The following is a 17,274-nucleotide window of genomic DNA, read 5'->3' on the forward strand; positions in this document are numbered from 1 at the left end:
CGCGCCACTTGCGATTTTCTTTGTTTTTTTTAAACAAGACCCGATGAGCCACAGTCGTTAAAAATACACAGATAAAATCGCAGTAGGTACTAGTAGTCCGTTATCATAAGAACACCGCGGCTTTCTAAAATTAAAAATACGTTTGGAACATTATTGGACCGATTATTCAGTTATTAGAATATCAATCAATTGAAAAACAACATGTTTATAGGTAGATATTATAATGATCTTTAAAAAATATTTATTTTATTTTTAAGTAAGTATTTATACTATATCAAATAAAAACAGGACTGCATGTGAAAGTCGTCGTTCTAGTAATTATAGTAATTACTGTTTTCAATATTATTATTTTTGTTTAATTTGTAGTAGTATAAGTTTATTTATTTACGAAGTTATATTATATACTGTATATTATATATTATTATAAGTTATGTTATATATTGATGGATATAGAGCAGATTGACGTAAGCGGCTCTTTTTTTTTATACTTAATTTTTTAATATATTTTCGTAAGCGTCATAATTATGTATTAATTAATCTTACTGAAACATCGAAAGCATTATTTTTAAAGGCTAATACCTAAATAATATACAATAATAATAATTATCTTTGCTTATAGAATTACATTTCTTTAAGTTTTGAAATCAACAAGTCATGTAATATATGTTATCAAAGGCTCTTTCCATTTCCGTGTACCTATATAACAACGGTTTGAGCACCATTACTGAATGTATCTATTAAGTTTTGTTTAAAATTGCATAGATGATATTCGCTATAGTTGAATGGCCTCTATGAAAACCATGTTGTTCATTAATCGTTAAGATTTGTTTATATATTTGTGTAAATGTGTAATATAATTATTTAAAATTTTAGAAAAAATTTTAGGAATAATCAAAATTTTAGAAATAGATTTGTAAATATTTATGTTTCATTTTTAATTATTTTTAAATACAAGTGCAATATAAGATCAGGATAATATCCTGCACAACGAAGAGATTTATCAAATAATGATAGATAGTAACTACTAATTGGGGTTAAAATAAAAGCACATACTTTTAGAAATATTGCTGAGATTACATCAGGTCCTATCGAAGCATTTAGGTTAATATTCTTTAAATCTTAATTCATCCTTTTACTGTTTTTATTTAGAGTAGTCAAATAACTTATTGGGTTAACGACACTATAATAAAAATAAAGGCTAAATAGATTCACAATTTCGGTTCCTTTATCGGCTTTATCTTAGTCATATTAGGTAATTAACTTTTTTTGTATCATTAAAAAAAATTCCAAAAATACTTTGAACTATTCTTAACAGACTATTGTGTTATTTTTATATAATTTGTGCATAAAGATAGGTTATTTTTAATTTTCATAGTTGTCTCCAAAAACATTTTGAAAAATTATTGAGAAAAACAACCAGTAATTATTAATGTAAGCCAAGCTGTTTTGACGGGCATTTAATTTTAAATTATATAATTATCATGCTATAAACAAGTAACAAATAATAACAATTAATTCGAGAGACTTCAAACATTGACTAATTTATTAATTATTTACTTACTTACTTCAAAATATAATACAATTATAATATTCTAATGTATATAATGACAAATAATAGATTTTCTCCCAGGCACCCGAGACCCGAAGCGGGCCCGTGGACGACGCCTATAGCAATAATTATTGTTCGACCCGTGAAATAACAATACGCAATCTATCGCAACTACTTATTAATTTTTTAATTTTATTTAATAGTTTCTGGAAGTTCAAGAGATTTGACATCCGTTTAAATTTTAATTAATGAGTTAAACAACTGGTAAATTCCTCAAGCCTTGAATGAATACTGTATTATATAATATAACATATAATTTATTGACCCTTGCTGTACACGTATAATATAACATTTTTATTTTTAATACTGAAAACAAAAACATTAAAATCTAATTAAATTTTTATTGAAAAATTTGAAATAACCAATTTGTAAATCTGGATTTTAGAAAAAAAAATTGAGTGTAAAATCACTTAATCTAAGTTAATTGGTTTATTTTTTATGGGTTTTTAAAATGTCAAAAATGTTTGAAGTAAGACTGACTCGTTTGAAAAGTAAAAACTTTTAAAATTAATATTAGATTTTAACGTAAGTTAGCATTGTACTTAAATTTAAAAAAAATCGACTTTCAGATGTTTTAATAGACATTTATGTTATATCACACATTTTTTAATATTTTTTATGTTATTAAAAATTGTAGTTAGTCCAATACAACCGGGATAAATTTTTTTTTTGTCAAATCTGACTGTTCCAACGATTGTAAAATGGTTTGATTCTTATTTTTCTATATGACCACCGAACCACGCGTAAGACATAATTGGAAATTGCTTGAAGTTAACCTTTAAATAAATAGCAGTTCCGACACCATTAAACAGTAAATCATATTATCATAATCTCAAAATCTCAAAATCGGATTACCCGGTTTTAGCTTTCATTCACAATAATTGTATAGCAAAATTAAATCACCTTGAAGTCTATATGATTATATTATACCTACATGTAATATATTATGTAAGTACTTATAAATTTCAATTCAGTACTACCAGTACTTACTGACTATTAAAAGTGTACCTATAGTATGATATTTTTAGACTTTGATCATAATTTATTGTTGTAACCAAATCAATCTGAATATTAGTAGGTACCTATATTGATATTTTCTAGTAAACGTGAAATGGTACCTACTATAGGTATTCAAACGCAGTTTAATTAAAGAAAATGAATAAAATAAATAAACGAACTGTATACAGTATATACTTATCTATTAGCTATAGCATATAGGTAATAGATAAGTATAGAAAGTAGGTAAGCTTGAAAATTTTCAATTGAATTTTTTTTTTTTTTGTACTTTTTTAAAATTAATTAATTTTTAAGTTTAAATATATTTAAATACTTTATAAAATTACTGTTTCATTTTTATTTACATTGTAACAAGTATAACGTCAGTCAAACAAAACACTTAAAATAAAAAAAAAAATATAATTTGGGTAAAATTGAGGAAGTGACTCAAACAATAAATTAGGTACCTCCGTTAAAAATTGAAAAATCAATAATTGTAACAAAACGATTATACACTCATAATTTATACTGAAGTAAGAATACAACATTTTTAATAAAAGATAAAAATACACATCTATTACCGAGTTAAATATTATATATTGATATAGGTATATATTATATGTATTTAATGATTTGTATTTTGAATTTACTATATTATGTTCATTAAAATAATACCAAAATTATATTAAAATGGGTAAATGGTAATAAAAGTACATATTTAAAAATATAATTATGAAGGTTAAATATACTACAACTATATAATATTAAAGATTTATTTGATAAGAAATAAATATGATGAATTATAAAATTTTCAAAATTTTCAAGATTTTGAAAATTTACATCACTAGATAAGTACCTATACCTATAATGTTATAGATATAAATTGTACAACAGACCTGACAAATAAAATTACTTTTGTTCTAATCAATAGATTAGACTTTTTTTTTTATATTATTTATAATGATAGTGTTACGGTATGGTATAACGTATAAATGTAACTTACTAAACTTTTTGGGAAAAATTCAACTGAGCCAATTTTAGATTCTGAGCGGAGTGTATTGATTTTACAATGATGTGTGTATTTTTATTTTTTTTCATTTTTATTTTTTATTTGTGCCGGTGTATACGATAAGTAGTCTACATAATGCTTCGATTTTCAATTTCCATATTTTGTCCGTTGGGAAAGTGAATCTAGTTGGTGCATACTGATTGTTAACATTTAAAATTCCCAGTAGTTTTCAAAAGTGCCGGGAAGAACAAAAATAAAATTAAGGAAAAACGGGCATTTTTACGCAAAATTTGTTTTATCAAAATCGGTTAGGTTATTTTAATTACATTTGAATAACATTTTTAGATCTCACAATGTTCTATGTACTTACCTATATTAAAGATTTCCTACATTTAACAATAAAAATAAGATTCAATTAAATTTTTAAGAGCCTTTGAAGTTAGATATTGCAGGATATTCACTCCTAAGTTTACAAATTCTCATACAACGATTTTCTTATTTTTTTTATTGTTGTTATTAAAAGACTAATAACTATAGCTACTTGACATTTTCATTAAATGTTTATTTTATAATTTTCTATACATTTTAGTTATTTATAGACATTTTGAATTTTGATGTTTTTTAGTTTTTTTTTCTATAAATGACAATGACATTTTTCATTGGGTCGAAATGCTTGACAATTTTATAAAAGATTCCTTATAAGTAGTTATAATATCAGTTAAGAAATATTTAAGATCTATATGCACGATTTTTCTTTATAAGTATTTAAAGTTACAATGTTGAATAAATTTTAAAAAATTTTAAAAACTTTAAAATTATTTTGTAGTTAAAAAATTAAAAAATCTTCAATTTCTATACCTATATTCAAGATGTAAGACGAGGTTTCCCATAAGTAGGTATTTCATAAGTTATTACAGTAACCAAAAATCTAAAAAATATTAATTTAAAGATTTTTATTTTTCTTTAGGAGTTTTGTTCAAATTTTAGCAAAATTACATATTAAAACTAAGAATAACGATTTTAGTTATTTTGTTGTAATTTAAAGATATTATTCGTGAGTAACTTTTAGAGTATTTTATTATATTATTTTATATACACACTGACATTTTCAATTTTTTTTCGGCTCAAATTAGTTTAACCTATTAGGTAGTAGGTAGTGCTAATTCCTATAGTAAAATAAATAAATTTAGTCTTTAATCACAATAATATCATCAATATACTTAGAAATATTATAGGTTGAAATACTGTCTTCGATTAGAATCGTTTTTTTTATACAATAAATATAATGAATGTCATTGAATTAAAATTTAACACAACCATTCAGTTTCTAGACACCTAGTGTAAAGAGCAGCGTGTTACCCGGATTTTCCCATCTTTTAAATTTAATGTTTATAAATACGATGATGGTAAAAATGCTTATTTAAATCAAGTAGTTTAAATTTTAAAATTTTTTTAAATATCAATATTGTTTTTGGAGTAAATTAATTTGAACCATAATAACTTTTTTCGACAATTTCTTTTAGGTAATTCTCAGACATACTTAAGTAAATCTTAAGCTAATTATTATCCATATATATTTAGATTAGACATAGTTATTGGTGACGCGTTACGAGAAAAAAAGAGTGTTATGATAATGATAAAATTGTAAACAATGTGAAAACAAACGCATCAGGGAATTATTTTTCTTATTGGTGTATGTTAACATATATAGTCGCGTATATTATAATTATAATATACACGACTGGGAAATATTATGAAATATTGTATTCTCGGTAAATTGTATATGCACAAATGCACAATATATAATAATAATAATAACAGTATACAATTTTATGATGTTGCATATTATTATAACGGAGAAAAAATATTTTTTTTTGCCGATTTTTGATTTTTGATATTAATTATTGCAACAATCACACTAAGTAGGTACTATGTAAAGTTATAATAATATGCTTACTTGGGGCAAGATTGGAACGTCCCAGCACTTAAATTAATCAACTTGAATTTATTTTTATTAAAAGGACTTGTATATACACTCAATATGTACATATAATTAATTAAAGGACAAATTAATATAATAATCATAGCAATTGTAAAATAATAAAGATAAATAAACGTTTGAAAAGATACAATTTATGATATTAGTTTATTAATATTATGATAAATAAAATGTATAAACTTTAATTTGTTTTTTATATAAATTGTATGTATATTATACATATAATATAATATAATATAGTAACACACGGGTAGGTAAAATTAAATAACAAATTCAATGTTTGAACAAACTAAACTTGAACCCCAATGTGAATTTTAACTACGGCCGTTGTTTATAAATACCAAAAGTAGTTTTAACATTTCTTAATATTACTAAAATAAGGAACTAACAAATTTACGGTACAGCGCAAAAAAATGTATGTTTCTTGATACTTCATACCTCAAGATACCTCAAGGCTTTGCATACCACAAATTACGCCTTTGGTCACAATTTAATATAATTTATTAAACTTGTACAGTTATGGCTGATTACATTAATATACTACATGTTTATGTGAAAACACACATTGATTCAAGAAATTTTCAACTACAAATAAAACCGAGTTATCAAGCGCGTGTTCTGTCGTTCTGTGTAGGTGTATAAAATATAATAATATAATACGTTATCGAAATTGCATGTGAACTCATTCGTTTTTACAACATAATATGTACATTATATTATACATTACATTACCTTAATCGTGATCAAATAAACGGAAATATATACGAGTATAGGTACCATTAGAACGATTAATTCAAATTTAATAACCGATTACCAAAATAATATAAACAATAAATGAATGAATATATTTATCATTTTATAGGTATTAATCGAATATTTGAAACAGATCCAATGACAATGGATATATTTTGTACAGTGTCATTACATACAATCTATATCTTAATTTGTAAGATATTCGACTTCACAATAATCAGTTCGTTCTTAATGCTATGAAATTTTTGAAAATAGTGCACAAACTATATTTTGTGTAAAAGCGGGGGGGAGACTCATAATATAGGTTCACATTTAGATTTACTTTTTTTTTATATTATGCAACTTAACTTTTTAGTGCACAGTTCAAAATATTATAACATAACATAACATACCAGCATATTGTAAAATTATTACAATTATCCATTATGATTTTTTGACGTAATACTGCCCATTACAATTTGTGTGACTTGTTCGGAAATTATTATTTTTATTTTTAAGTTTTATATATTTTTGGCATATACGCATACCTAAGTATTATCATTGAGTTTAGATAATATCTATTATCTATTATTTAATAAGAATGATTATTTTTATAAAAATTATTTATTTTTTTTTTTTTAATAATGATAGGTATATTATTTAATTGTAGGTATACTGTTACTTGATTTTCTCCACTGGCGGAGTTTACATGAATTCAATTTTACCTGATTTTTTTCACTGGCAAGCTTACACTAAAAAAGGTGGGAAAGTGGATGTCGCTTTGCTGTACAGTAGATTACAAGTGGGTCACTGTATAATTGATGGTATTAAATTTTAATTCAATGATATAATATCACTGTTTAAGGAAAACGATTCTGAGCGGAGACGGTACGTCAGTCTAGGTATAAGACATATTATATACTTATCTATGGTATTAAAAAAAATTGACCTATAATAAGTACCTATAATAAATTCCAAATTAATCATATTACAATATCCATTAGGTACTTATAACACGTTATACATCAACAACAAACCATGGTACTATATTAGATATTATATAATAGTATACTTTAGAAATTTCAAATACCCGCGAATAATAATATACAATCACAACAAAATAACTAAAATAGTAAAGTTACTTAAGGTTTTTTAATATGTAATTTCGTCCAAATTTGAACTTAAAATTACTATAAAAATAAACTGTGCTTATATATTTTTTAGATTTATTGGTAACAGAATTAACTACTTACGTGGAATCTTGTTTTAAATTTTCAATCCTTAGATATAAAAGTTGAACATTTTATAAATGTTTAACTACAAAATAATTATTACATTTTAAATTTGATATATTTTGTCGAAATTCGATCTTTAAATGCGAATAAGTGTTTATAATAAACCCGATAAATAGTCGGTAAATAAAACAAAATTACCATATAGACTGTAGATTTACTATAGGGCATGGGTTTATTTTTAGTGACTGAAAACTTTGTATTCAACTCTGGGTTACATGCTTTAGATGTTTGTGATAAAGAGTTTTATCCAAATATTCATGAACTCTTGAAAATATTTTGTACTTTGCCTGTATCAACTTCTATACACTTAAACGATGTTTTTCAAGTTTTTAGTATTAAGTATTAAGTCTAACCTAATAAATAGTATGACAGAAGTAAATATTTTATCAATTTTCCTATCTAATATTGAATAATAACTATAAATTAAATAGTAATTATTATATACATTGTTTATTATAACCAACTTAGCCACTTAGGGCCCGTTTTACAATCATAGTTTAAATCTCGGTTACGCTTAACCAACTAATTTTACCAGTCGAATTTCGAAGTTTAACATTAGTTTAACTATTGTAATACGGACCCTTAATGTGTTGGCTTTATTTGCATATCACTGGTCAATACAATAATCATGCCAGATAAAGTTATCGATAAACTGAGCATCCAAAAAAATAGAAAACGGGATTTTGTATTATGACTATTTTTTTTTTGTTTATCGTATTTAACACGGGATTGTCGTTAGTATGAATTTATAATAAATGCTATTAGGTACTATACAATTTGTGTTATTTCTTATTTTACCTTGATCCACAAATCTCAACAAGTTAGGGGATTTTAAAAATGTATATTATATTCGTATTTATTGAGTGTACCTACTATTATATATTTCATCCCCCCCCTGTCAAAATTCCTAAATACGCCACTGCTCTATGTCAAATAAGCATAAAATATGTTTTATAAAAGTATGATTAAAAATACGAATCCGTTTAGAGTATATTTCAAGACTTAGACAGTTTTTAGAGCAAATTTTAGAATATATTGTAAGTTCATTTCTGGTCTTTTTACGGCTAAAAACCGTAAAATTAAAATTTTCATAAAGACTGCCTGTTCTAGTGAAAGCAAAAAATTTATTTTCAAAGTTGTTTCCAAACCTACGTATTTACCCAATGATTATTTTATAGTTTTATACCATAATGATTTTTTCTAAATTAAACCTATAATTGTTTAGGAAATTATAATTATATGTTATGTATCTAATTATATGTATTATATGTTACTATATTATAGTAACATATATTAATAAATAGAAATTATTGTAACTTATTTTGTAATAATTTAAGACTATAATCATACTTTTAAAAAAATATATTTTTTCCGAATATTTGGTAATTTTTAGTGTATAAACCCTTATTTGATCAACACATTTCACGATTTTTTAGTACATAATATAAATTCTAGAACTCCAAGTAATATATAGTTATATATTATTATTATTCATATCTTATCAGAAAATATCATCGGATATTGTAATTTTGATGAATTGCAGTTTTCTGTCTGCGTACCAATATAGCCCAGTTTAGTAGTCAATAGGTACTGACCTACAAAAATCCGTGTTGTTGTTTAGATTTTAACAATAATATTATATTATACTATATTATTGCACATCATAATATTGCTGTTTTGCAGTTTTAATTTTATCTTTTACCTCATGCAAGACCCATTCATTAGGTACATTATCATTATTATTATTCATATTTTAATATTTCCACTGAATATAATAATATTTTGTATTTTTAAAATATGCCAACGCAAAAAAATAAAATTAGTTTTTCATCAAAATGATATGTATAGAATAATCACTATAGGCCCCCATCACATATTGTTGTTGTATTCATATTGCATCCAACCGTTATATTATTCTCAAGTATCTACAGAGTGATTCACTAAGCATGCTCACTGTACTTTTTGCCTTAAATACATCAGCTATTCAAAAGAGAACTCATATTTTTATTGTAAATATGAGGATAATTTTTTTTTAAATGTTGATTTACCTAATTCAAAATTCAAATGAATAGTTTCTCAATTATTAAAATTTTTATACTTAAAATATAATAGTCCTTAAAAATGGTTTTATAAAAATAAAAATAATTTTATTATTTATTATACAGTATATCTGTACTTGGACCATTTTTACGAGTCATACATTTTGATAATTAATATTAATTAAAATATGGTCTTTAAAGGTATATTTAAAAATATCAAAATCAGATTTGGAATAACTGCATCACTCTTGGTGAATCACTCTGTATATAGGCCTACAATTGTACTAAGAGGACTACATTCGATATTATAATAATTATTAACGAATGCGTTTAAGTACCATATATATATATATATATATATATAGGAGGTACCTATTCTATTTTGTAAAAACAACACACTTGTTTTCAGTTCAGTTCACGCGTATATCCTTAAGTGTCTTACGGTAGTAATGCTGTAAATGATTATAGATTAAAATTATTAATTTTATGAACTCATTACTCATTGTGATATTTATTTTGTTTAGAGGATAAAATTAAGAACACAATCACAGTATCGCCATGTAACCGTGACATCCACGTGACGTGCCTCGAACCAAGGCAATCTGTAAAAAAATCTTTCTCTATTAAGATGGTTAAACGTGTAACAACATTCGAGGTAAACTAACATAATATTATAATAAATATATGCACCAAGACAAAACATCGAACACGTTATTATTATATTAGCTTGCCCCTTTTATTTATTTTAAAGGTATATGATACATTAATACAGACAGGGATGGATCCAGGGGGGCTAGGGGTCCACCCCCAAACGTATTTTTTTATAAATATAAATATAATATATTAAATAACAAATAAACAAAATCTAAACTTCTTTTTAGATTGTCGCTTTATATATTAAATAATCAATAATTTATTTATCACATTGTTTACCTGTACCTACTATTATGACAACATTTTTAGTAAAGTATAATTTTTTATTATAATTGTATTTGTGTTACAAAAAAATTGTTGCCAAGACTTTTGCTTTAGATCCATGCCTGGATACAGAGTCAACAAAACCAACGAAACATGATATAATTATTATACGTTATATCAGGTCATTATATGATTATATGGTCACAATTTAAATTCATGCACCCCATAATTTATAACGAATTAAAATATTTTATTTTACAACGAGCGTGTTTGTTTCTTTTTCTCTTTCTCTCTTTTTGTTGATTCGTTTAATTTAATAAACAGTTTATCGAGGTAGGTATTCTATAAAAACAAAAACTGTATACCTGTATACCTATCTAGATATATATTACGTAGAACAATTGTCTCCGAATGATTTTAATTTAACTATACTTTAATTAATTACTAACGTTACTCTATAATTTTTTTGGTGGATTTGATCCCGTCTGTGTTTTCTACCAAAATAAAAATCTGTTATAGCTACTGGCCAACTGTAGTTACCATATATTCTAGTCATCGGACAAAATTTCTGAAAACATATTAATAATTGCATTTGCCTTAAAATTTATTTGAAAACGACTATTCCATTTTTTGAAATTGAACTCTTTAACCGTTCAAAATAAGATTTTAGACTCTGAGCGGAGCGATGATGTGTGTATTTTTTTAAATTTTAAAATTTAAAAAATTTAATTTTTGTGTCAGTCATCATTAGGACTCAGATTTATATGTAAATACATATTTTTTCTGCGACATTACATGATAAACTAATTTCGGTAAGTGATAAATTTGTTTCACAATGTTTTTGATAAAACGAGCTATATTTGATTTTACATATTTTTACATATTTTTTCATAAATACATGTTTTTACATATTTCACAATTATTCAATTTTTTCTCACATATTTATACAATTATACAGTTTTGATGTCTTTTCTTCAGAGTTAGAATAATTGAAAGGTTATCATGACTATATATTATATCGACGATCTTTTGAATTCGAAAATTTAAAAGTACATGTTATTATTGATTGTAATCAAGATAATTAGATAACTATAGATAAATATGCATTTTTTATTACATTTTATTATTAATTATTGTTAAGATTTGATGACAATATCGGCGATCTTTTGGATTCGAAAATTTAAAAATGATGTTAATTAATGTTTGTAATCAATATAATTAGATAAATATACATTTTTTATTATATTTTATTATATTATTAATTATTATTTTTTTTTTCGATAATACATATTTTGAATTCTTTAGCACATATTTATGTACATATTTTTATTGTATAAATACATACTTTGGTTATATAAATACATATACCTATATCCGAGCCATTAGTCATCACCGTTGGAGGCAGTAAAACTACTTAGACTTTCTTCAATAGCATCTTGTTCAATAAGAAAGTGAATTTAGTTTTTGCATTCGGGAGGTCAAATTTCAAAATTCCCAATAGTTTTCTAAAGCGCCGGGAAAAACAACATGAAAATTAAGGAAAAACGAGAATTTTCGACAAAATCGATTTTGGATTTTGGTGTAACTCTAAAAGAAATTACCGTATATACTGGTTGTTTATATTCGCATTTTCTATACACGATAAAATTTCCAACATATTCTGATTTGTTTTGAACTGTTTACGGACATTTTCAGTTTCCAATTTTTTTAGTTTTTAGACTCTAAGCGGAGCGATGAGGAAGCTAGTGATTTTACAATGGTGTTCATTATTTTTTTTTTTTTTTTTTTTTTTTTAGGCTGACTGATCGTCTTCATTCAGAATTGTTTTTCTTATACAATGATATTATATCATTGAATTCAAATTTAACACCATCCATTACAGTGATCACTTATAACCTACTGCGTAGCAGTAAGACACCAACTTGCCCACGTTTTCTACGTTATGAATACTAAGAATTTTAAAATGTTAATAATATTGCAGTTTAAAAATGAATTTAAAAATGTAAGAAAGTTGTTTTCAAGTAAGTTTCACAACGAATTCAATTATGTTTTCGGATAAATAGGTTAATATATTATATAGGGTAATATGATTGTCAAATGGATTATACTTTTGACAAAAAAAAAAAAAAAATCGTTTATATTCTTGTAGAATATTTGATATAGACATTTTAGTGCACGCGCCGGAGCCACGCCACACGCTTCGCTAAAATATATTTAATTTTACATATACAACCACTCACACTAATGATCATTTATACTACGCATACATTTACACGACCCGCATGCTTATATTAGACTCCTTAAAAAAACGGCCGGTATCGGAACATTCCAAACCCATTAATATCAAAACCCATTGACAGAATAATATTAAACATTTAGATTGAAGTATCAAACTATACAAAGACAATTTATTTTATTCCGATATGCACCATAGTATATATTCATATGGTTAGATTAGAAGAGATTATCATAAGATTATTTCTGGAACTAAGTGCTTGGAATGTTTTTTATTTTAGAAAAAATAAGAAACAAAAAATTCAAAGTATCAAAAAGTATTTAATTTAGTTTTAATTAATATTAAGTACCTTAACTATTTACTAGTATTAGTATTCATATTTATCTTTACTATTATTAGGGAAAACTAAAAAAATTATGAAAAATGGGGACTATATTACCAATTAAACATCAGTTTTTGACGAATTCGATTCTTTCCGTAATTTAAAAATAAAAACAGCAGAAATGAAATTTTCACCAAATATTTATATTAGCACTCTCCAGAATTGAAATAACGATGTACATGGTTCTTCATAAGTTGTTCTTTTAGAAATTTAAAAACATCGAAAATCCAGTCATAGTTTTTTTTAAGAATTTTTTACAAAGTTCGTCAAAATCACTAAAATATGTCATATCTATTTTTATTTATAATTCTTCTATATTTTTAATTACATTTTAAAAATTCTTAATAAGTACAAATTTTTTTTTATAGCCATTTGAAATCCAAAATTTTACAAAATAACCCTTCCCCCTACCTAATGATTCCATTATAATTAAAAAAACATTAATCGTAAGGACTTTAAAATAATTGTATTAAAATATATTTCTATTTTTAAACTATTTTACACTATTCTACGGGTTTTAATAGACAATAGTTCGTATAAGTTAATAACAATAAATTTAGTTAGTTTAACCAGTTATATTAGTGATACACTATTGTCTAATAGAAATATAAAATATAAATTATAATGACGTACTCGTATCGTTGGAATTGATGTAGAGTGCTGACAGCGAGTCATAAACAAATGGCATCTAAGTGACTAAAATTTAATGAACAGTTTGTCACCGCTCAGAATCGTTTTTCGTATGATTAATTGATAAATTAATTTAACCCATCCATTACAGACGATAACAGACATTATTAACGATTATGCAAATTATATTTTATATTAAACGGTATTTATTAATTCATCAAACCGTGTATTTTTCGAATGAACATACAATCTAATTAAAAGATGTTCTACTGATATATGCAAAAGAGACTTATAGTTATTCTAACTTAAACTGTGGTGGCACTAAGTGAAGATGGTACCTATTAGGAATTGGGACGAAGATCGAACTTAAGTAAGAAAAATTGAAATTAGCTTAATATTTTTTAAAACCCGCGTGTACATTGTCAGTTTGTATCAGGGCTTAGCACCGAATCATTTATTCGGGTTTCAGATGCTGGATGTATTCTGGTGTTTAAACACGGGAATAAAAAATTTAAACAAACGAGCACGCTAGAAAATTGTCAATCCGAAAATTTTTTTCAAAAAAATGGGAAAGTGGTTGTCACTCTGCAGTATAGTAGGTTACAAGTGGGTCACTGTAATGGATTTTTTTTTTTTTTTTTTTCTATATTTTGTTCATTGTAACGACCTCAAGGTCTTTGACAATGCTTATCACAAGTGGGTAGTAGGGAGATCATGTGATCTATTTATCTATGTATATATCACTATATGCATGATACTACCCCCCTTCTCCAAGAGGAGACATGTGCGGTCTTCACTCCCAGTGAGTGGGACCTAGTTGGAAACCGGATGACGCAATCGGACGACAGCACGGGAAAATGGTGACTGCGTAGAATCACACACATTTTTTGCACTTTGCTATGAATCGAACCGATGACTGTGTGAGTCGTAAGTCAACTGTGTGACCACTGCGCCACTCCGGCCCCACTGTAATGGATGGTGTTAAATTTGAATTCAATGATATAATATCATTGTATAAGAAAAACGATTCTGAGTGAAAATGGTCAGTCAGCCTATGATATTACCAAATACCAAGTATATTATTTTGATGATATTATTGTGAATAAAGTAATTTATATATTTACCAATTTACGTGGAACCTTGTTTTAAATTTTCAATCCTTAGCTATAAAAATTGAACATTTTATAAATTTTTAACTACAAAATAATTATTATTCGAAATTTGTTAAATTTTGTCAAAATTCGAACTTTAAATGCTTATAAAAAAAATTGTGACTAAGAATTTTTCAAATTTTTCAAATGTCATTGTAACAAAATAATAGGAGCCTTGTGTTAAATTTTCAAGCTTTTTTACCCAACAAATAAAGTTTTATTGACATTCAGAGTAAAAAAGACTAATCAAATTGGAAATAGAAAATGTCCCTAAACAGTTTAAAACAAATCAAAGTATTCTGAAAATTTAATTGTCTATAGAAAATCCAAATATAAATGACCAGTAAAAATTCGTGTATATACGTCCATTTGTTTTAGAGTTACACCAAAAACTAAAATCGATTCTGTGGAAAACCGATTATTCGTAAAAATTTCCGTTTTTCCAATTTGTATGTTGTTTTTTCCGGCGCTTTTGAAAACTAATGGGAATTTTGAACTCCCCAATGCAATATTCACTTTCCCATCGAACAAGATACTGAAGGTGAAAATCGAAGCAGTATTTCGACTACTTATCGTGTACTACACACACAATAAAAATAAAAAATACATCATTGTAAAATCAACACATTCATCGTTCCACTCAGAATCTAAAAAATGAATTATGTAATTTCTAACACGAATGCGCAACATTTGTTTTAGACCAAATTCAGTTTAATATATAATAATGTACAGAAATTACATTTTTTTAAGAAGCTACAAGAACTAAGACAGTGGAAAATAATTAGGTATACCTATTTTTTTACCACTTGCCAAGTCGACGGATATAAGTTAACTAAAATGTATTGCTAAAATAGGTGGCCTACCTATTGGGGCGTTGAGCCGTATAAAATAAAATATAAATTAGGATTTTGCGATTTCCGGAAAACTAGTAAATATATAGCTTCGAATTACGATATTCATTACTAAATTATAAGAATACTGCTTGGGAAGTTGATGGCAAATAATAATTTATAGGTGTTAACTATTAATTATAGGTATTATTACTTATTAGTTTTTAGTATTTGGTATTTTGGTCACGACTGTCAATATAGTATAACGTATAACGGATTACGTTGTTCAGTTTTGTTGAGCCCATATTTTATAATCCTATTTGCTAATTAGCTAATAATTATTACTTATTACTTGATACCTATGCCAGTGGCGTAGTGGAAAAATTTTATTGGGGAAGGAGTATATGATATTCATTGTTTTAAGATAAATCGCAGGGTAGTGTCCCTTGCAGTAATATTAATATTTAAAAAAGTGGCCCATATTTACTATTTAGGCAGTGATCAGTATCAAGTCCCTATTTAAATATTTGGAAACAATAAATTATATTTCTAATAAAAACATCAATATTTATTTATAATACTTAATTATCTTGATCAACGTTCAATCACCGTTCACTGCCCACTGACGCTTTTCAATTGCCGATAGTCGGGTTCAGACAGTCATATAGTATCGCCGATTTTTGATATATAATATATGATATTGTAGGTATACATGTATATTTAGGATTTGTTTTGTACATAATATTTTTTTTTTAATATAATGAACCTATTTATACTTATTGAATAAATTTCGAAATGTTAAAATTGATCACATCGTATTATTATGTATTACTACCGGCACCCGCGCACTTCGTTGCCCGTAAAAAATTGCAACTCTTAAAAATACTATGATTGTTAAACTTCTTTTGGGTGTAACTCACTGTAGTTGTGCAACTCAGCTCCCCTGGTATGTAATGTTCGAAAATTCGATTTGATGCAAGCTTGTACAGTTGTACCTGATCTGCCCGATTAACCAATGGAGACCATTTATAAAAAAATGTCCCATCGTAAATCTAAAAATCCCTCTTTAGGCACCTCCCTAGGTTGGACCTACTGCGTCCAATTGTGAATCTGAATCATCCCATCCTATCATCCCATCAATACTCATACACACACAAAACAATTTATCAAAATCAGTAGTCCAGCTGTTTAGGAATGTATAAAGGACACATGGACAAACATTCATTTTTATATATGTATATAATTCATAAAAATGAATAGTGTTATAACTAGAGACCGGAATTACGTGCACTAAAAATGTGGCAAATATAAAATATGATAGAAATATGCAAAGCAAAATGGTCAAAATACGCGTCAATATGCCCGAATAATCGAAAAATATGCTAAAACATGCATTATCTGTTTATAGGTTCTACTAAAAAAGTAGTAATTATTTAATTGTATTTTCA

General features: G+C 25.8%; 1 protein-coding gene across 1 annotated transcript in view; it reads left to right on the forward strand.

The window, feature by feature from the left end:
* Nucleotides 1-73: 73 nt before the first annotated feature.
* Nucleotides 74-17,274, forward strand: part of LOC100573675 — a 21,788-nt gene continuing 4,587 nt past the window's right edge. Inside the window, exons 1-2 of the mRNA XM_016806210.2 lie at nucleotides 74-211; nucleotides 10,204-10,334. Coding sequence (XP_016661699.1) covers nucleotides 202-211; nucleotides 10,204-10,334 — 141 coding nt within the window. The 5' untranslated portion in view covers nucleotides 74-201. The remainder of the gene's footprint in view (nucleotides 212-10,203; nucleotides 10,335-17,274) is intronic.

This window comes from Acyrthosiphon pisum, chromosome X (genome assembly GCF_005508785.2).
Source record: "Acyrthosiphon pisum isolate AL4f chromosome X, pea_aphid_22Mar2018_4r6ur, whole genome shotgun sequence".
Classification (NCBI taxonomy): Eukaryota; Metazoa; Arthropoda; class Insecta; order Hemiptera; family Aphididae; genus Acyrthosiphon; species Acyrthosiphon pisum.